Source organism: Physeter macrocephalus, chromosome 2 (assembly GCF_002837175.3).
Source record: "Physeter macrocephalus isolate SW-GA chromosome 2, ASM283717v5, whole genome shotgun sequence".
NCBI classification, from domain to species: Eukaryota; Metazoa; Chordata; class Mammalia; order Artiodactyla; family Physeteridae; genus Physeter; species Physeter macrocephalus.
In genome coordinates, this window is record NC_041215.1 from 138,080,986 (window position 1) to 138,086,985 (window position 6,000).

General features: G+C 52.4%; 1 protein-coding gene across 1 annotated transcript in view; it reads right to left on the reverse strand.

Annotated features, from left to right (window-relative positions):
- Positions 1-6,000, reverse strand: part of KIF1A (kinesin family member 1A) — a 90,764-nt gene that overhangs the window by 69,551 nt on the left and 15,213 nt on the right. Inside the window, exon 2 of the mRNA XM_055091014.1 lies at positions 677-844. Coding sequence (XP_054946989.1) covers positions 677-782 — 106 coding nt within the window. The 5' untranslated portion in view covers positions 783-844. The remainder of the gene's footprint in view (positions 1-676; positions 845-6,000) is intronic.

The following is a 6,000-nucleotide window of genomic DNA, read 5'->3' on the forward strand; positions in this document are numbered from 1 at the left end:
CCTTCTGGCCTTCTCGAAATTGCCATTCTGTCTCTTACTACTCCCTGTTCATCCTGTTGACCCCAGGCCTCCTACTTCTCAGAAAGGCTTGAGACGACTTACAATTAGAAACAAAACCAAAGAGCAGACAAAGTAAAAAGCAGCTGAAACAAGACAAGAAATCAGGAACCTTGTGCCCTGGGTTGAGAAGTGGCCCCCGCCAAAATTCCTGTCTACCCCGAACCTCAGAATGTGAGAAACAGGGTCTTTGAAGATGTAATCGGTTGTTGAAATGAGGTCATACTGGATTAGGGTATGTCCAATGGTCAGTGTCCTTATCAGGTCACACAAAGACACAGACATGCAGGGAAGAAGCCACGTGATGAGAGAGCGGAGACTGGGGTGATGCAGCCGCAGGCCAACCTGGCGGCCACAACTGGAAGCCACAAGAGGCAGGAAGGATCTTCCTCCAGCGGAGTGTGGCCCTGTCAACACCTTGGTTTTGAACTCTGGCCTCCACAACTGTGAGAGGATACATTTCTGTTGTTTTAAGCCCCCCAGTTTGTGGCCATTTGTTACTGCAGTCCCAGGAAACCAACACCCGGGGTGGACGAGGCGGGAGCCAGGGCCGGGAGGCCCAGGAGCCGCGGCCCCGAGGGGCCACAGCAGCGGCGGCAAATCCCATCGCGGTACTCACTGGTGGTGCTGCCGGACATCTGGATGATGCACTTGGAGTCGCGGCTCATTTCTCGGGAATTGAAGGGGCGGACGCGGACCGCCACCTTCACCGAGGCCCCAGCCATCTCTGCGGCCTCTGTGCGTCACCCCTAGCAGCGGCGGGAGCCCCCGCAGGCACAGGCGACACCTTGGGAAAAAGGGAGACGTGAGTTAGAAACAACATCCGAAAAGGCAGAACAGATGTTTCTGGCTGGCAATGACAGGGGCTAAAGGACACCTGCTCGGATAACCAGTCCACGAGGAAGAGGAACGGAGCAGGGCAGCTGCGGGTGAGAAATGCCACGAGTTTTAGGAAGGAAAGCCAACGGGATGAGGGGAGGCTAGGAAAGCTGGAACCTAACGAGAAACAGCCGATTTGCTCTCTGGGACCCGGAAAGACTCCGGGTGCCTCTGAAGGTCAGAGGCTGTGTGGGACCGAGAACAGGCGTTTGTGGAAAGTTAGCGGAGGGGAGCGTCAGGCCATGTCACGGGTTAAGTTGTATCCCCTGAAAATTCACATGCTGAGTCCTAAACCCCGGGACCTCAGGACGTGACCTCATCTGGAGACAGGGTCCTGGCACCGTAACTGGTTAAGACGAGGTCCCACTGGAGGGAGGTGGGCCCTGCCCAGGGCGACCAGTGTCCTTATAAAAGGAGACGCACACAGGGAGAGTACCACGTGAAGACAAAGACAGAGGTCTACAAGCCAAGGACTGGGGGTAAACCGCCGAGAGGCAGGCGAGAGGCAGGCAATGGTTCTCCCCCACGGCCTCGGAGGGAACCACCCTGCAGATCTAGGACTTCCAGCCTCCAGACTGTGAGACAATACATTTCTGTCGTCTAAGCCCTCTGTCCTTGGTACTTTGTGACGGCAGCTCCAGCAGAGTAATGACGACCCCGAGCCCACCATCCCCACCCAGTGAACATCCAGGACCTGCCCCCCTCATGCCACCATCAGGCAGGAGGCCAGAGGCTACCCTCTGGGAGAGTGAGGCTCGGTCCAGCCTGGAGTTCTGAGGACCAGCTGAAGGCGGGTATGAAAAGCCCAGCGAAGACGCCCAGTAGTGGGACCCCAGCCTCCTCCTCCTGCCGCAGGGCCCCCACCGGCTGGCTGCCAGGGAAGAGCGCAGGGTTCTCTGCCGGGGAAACTGAGCAGGACCAAACCCTCTAGCAAGCAATACAGAGACTAAAACAAATAGAAAAGGAACACAACAGAAAGAGACAAAGCAGGAAGGGAAGAAAAAAAATGTTAAAATACCTTGTAATTAATATCCTCAGAAAGAAAATTTACTCACCCATGAGCAAGTGAAGGATGCTTTTTTTTAAAAGGACCATTTAATGAATAAGAAAGAGTCCTTGGAAATTAAGACTACGAAAACAGAACCTTCAAAAGTAAATAAAATACAATTAAGTAATTTTCTGTGTGAGGAGAGAAATAAAATTTGGGGATCAATGAAAAGAAACTATTAAAGAAATAACTCAAGAAAACTTCCCAGCACAGCCAGTCATGAGTTTCCAAATTCAAAGGGTCTACCTACCCCACCTGCTATAAGAAGTCAGAAACCACAGCAAACTGTGAAATTTCAGAACCTCGGGGCTAAAGGGAAGATTCCAGAAGCTTCCAGAGAGAAAGGATGGAGACTCAGAATGGCATCAGCATCTCATGGATACCAGATGAAGAAACACTTTCAAATTGCTGAGGAACGGCGACTTTCGGCCTAGAACTCTGAGCTCAGCCACACCGCAACCGGGAGGGAGGGTGAGAGGAAGACCCAGGAAGACTCTGCAGGAGGCTAGAACCTGTGCTCCAGCAGGTAGCTGGTGGGGCAGACGTGGGTGCGGGCCCAGCCCGGAGGATGGTGAAGGGGTCCCAGCAGGACCCTGGGGCTGCCTCGAGGGGGGGGACGTCCCTCATCGGAGGGCAATGGAGGGGACCCAGCCGGGGAGAAGACGGGGCTGCGAGGCGGGAGGTGGTCTCCCCACGTGGAGAAGCATCCGTCAGAGGGTTTGATGAGAGATCAGTGACGACCCCAGGCATTATGTTATCACTCATTCCTGATACAATGTTCTTCAAGAAAGAAAATATAAGCAGAGTGCACTCCTGAGAGCAGCAGGAAAGAATGTTCACTAGTTCTGCTGGTGTAAACACAAAATACTAATCAACACACAGGAAACACAGCAGGAAGACGGGGAGAGGTGTTGCATGTGGCGGGGCCGTTAGCAGTACGGTGGGGCAGAAAAGCTGACTCTGTCCCTGTGGGATCTAAACGGATCCAACAAAACCAAAAACGGACTGTGGAGAGTGAGGCCCGGGCGGGGCTGCCTCTCCGGTGGAGACTCGCAGCCCCGAGGGACCTGGATGCCACGTCTCCATATGTTAGTTTGGAAAAATTTTTAGAACAAACACAAGGGGAAAGCCAAGAGGGAACCCACGGTGTGGCCAGGCTCGGGGCAAATGCCTGAGGAAGGAGGGCAAGGGCGCGGCCACCGTCGGCCACCACGGAGTGAGCCTCTGTACGCGGCTGCCACTCCCTGGGCCTGCTTGGCCACCACCCAGGTGTGAATGTGAAGCTGACCCTCACGTCCACTTGGAGGTCACACTCACACGGAGGAGGCACCCCTCCAGCCCCCGAGGACGCAGGCCCCGGGCAGGCTCCATGCCAGGTCTGTGCGGGCTCGAGAGGGCTGTCCCTCCCTGGGCTGGAAGCCCACGGGCCCCAGAGGAACGGACAGAGCAGTGCCCACGAGACTCGGATGAGCCGGGAGGGTGACTCCATGGAACACTGAGGTTCCACGACATCTCCGCTTCTGAAAAGGGACTCTTCTGCCTCAGTCTCCCTGCCTGTAATTGACACCCTCAGGAGAATCTGGCCCAAAGACCCCCTTCTAGAATGGGGCAGGGACCTCTGTGCATGGACCCCAGGACCAAGAGCAGGAGGGGCCTGCAGAGACCCTGGGGCCCCTCTCTCTACAGAGGGGGGGCGGGCATGGCCAGGGCTGAGGTCAATGCTGTAGAGTCCCAGGGCCACAGCTCCTAGGCTCCCCAGAACTCCCCAGAGCAGGCTGGGCACGGAACAGGACCGTCCCCTCAGGCAACACAGCTCTTCCAGAGGCTACAGGGAGAGAGGGAAGTGCCAGACCAGCCAGCGACTGAGGGCCAGCGGCTTCAGGACGCGGGCAGAAGCCCAGGTGGGCGGGGGCAGAATTCTGGGGCTGGAATCATATGCCCAGCTCCCCCCACAGCCCCTCACAGCCCATGCGCGCCCTCATCTACACACCACGAACGCTTTTTCCAACGCCGTTTCACCTTCTTACATCCATGAATGACCATCCAGGGTGGACTGGAGGACATACCTCTCTGAGAATCCATGTTTCCTTACGCTGGAAAATCTTTGCCCTTTCGAAATTGAGAAAAGCCTTAGGACATTCTGGCTGGAGCAGGAAGAGTAGGAACAAGGTCATGAATTCTTGGTGAGAATGCAAACTGGGGTGAGATTTCTAGCAAGCCTTTAGCAACAGGCCTTATGCCTTACAAATAAAGGCCGGATCCTTTGAATAAGTGATTCCCAAGTGCCGAAATAGGTAATAATTAGAAACGAAGAAAATATTTATGAAAGATGTTCAATTTGACATTGCAAAATTTGCAGTTCTCCTCAGATTTAGCTATATTAATTCAGCGCAATTGCAATAAACAAAATATTCCAACAGGATTTTCAGTGGAATTTGGCAAGTATTTGGAAGAGAGTTTTGAAAAATAAGAACAAAGAGGGGGAGCATCCCCTACCAGCTATCATATTTACTATAAAGCTACAATAATTTACAAAGTCTAGTAGTGACACCAGAACAGAGAGATCCATGGAAAAGACGAAGCTTGGCCACAGACAGACAGACAGACAGACACACACACACACACACACACACACACACACACACACACACACACAGACAAATCCAACATATGATAAAGCAGCATTGCAGGGATTGGGTAAGATTGGTATCGGACAATTGGCTATCCCATGTTGAAAAACAGAGCTAGAACTTTATCTTGGAAAGTGTTACAAGAACATATAGGAGACTCTGCTTATGGCTCTGGATAGAAACTATGCATTGACACCAAGCATGAAAAACAAAGGAGGACTTGTGCGTCCAGGTGTCAGAACGGCTGGTGGCAGAGGGTTGCTCCCTCCCCTCCGTGCACAACTAGAGGAGCTGCATACAATTGTTAAATCTGTTTGAAGGTCTAGGAGCTACAGAAGCCACGCAGACAGACAGGCCAAGATTCCAGAGATGGGGCTACCGGGGCAGGGGAGGACTTTCCCCAGCACTTTCTCCCTGAGCGTTTTGCATTCTGGTCACGGGCTCGAGGCCGGGAATCTAGAGTTTTCCCAGGCAGAGAGCCGTTGCTGAGGGATGGAGAACCTGCAGAGCTTTCTGGTCGAGAAAAACAAAACTTGAGAGGTCAAGATCCCAGGAGAAAGAAGCAGAGACTTAAGCCGAACAAACGGTCAGTTCTCCCCTTAAGACACCTGCCAAACTCTGAAGGCATGAGGGGCGGAAGTTTAACACTCAAGTAGAAAAAAGCCTCTGGAAATCAAAGAGAAGTCTTCCACGGTCTCAGGTGCCAAGGAGTCAGAGGTTAGAGCTCTGGGTCCACTGGGAGGAGGGGCCACAGCAATCACGCCAGGGTCTGATCTGAAAGTCCTGAAAGGCACAGAATCTCAAAGCAGGGCAGAACCACAGGTAGGCTACACCTTATCCAACTGCAGCCAGCGCTGACTCAGCTTGGTCTCTGACTAGATGAGGGATGACCCTCACTCCACCTGCCTGGAAGAGAACATCTGAGCCATCTGGAGCCTCGGATATGCGTTCACGGGCAAAATCTGAGACTAATCAAAGCTCACAAGTCATGAAAGGAGACAGGGCTATAGGACTCAAAACAAATTGGGAAAGAAAGGTAAAAAGAAAAAAAGAAACCAACCTACATATGATCCAGATCTAGGACTTCACCAAGCGAGGACTTTAAAATAATCATGACTTACATGTTCAAAATAAGAGAGAAAAGGATGGAGAAAATAAATGGAAAATGGAGAATTTTGCAAGAGGATTTGAAACTATAAAAAAGAATCAAATGGAAATTTTAGAACTGAAAATACAGTAACTGAAATTAAGAACTGAAGAGATTAGACACATCTGAAGACAGTGTTCACGAACTGGAGAACAGGTCAACAGAAAGTTAAAGAACAGAGAAGGGCTTCCCTGGTGGCGCAGTGGTTGAGAGTCCGCCTGCTGATGCGGGGGACGCGG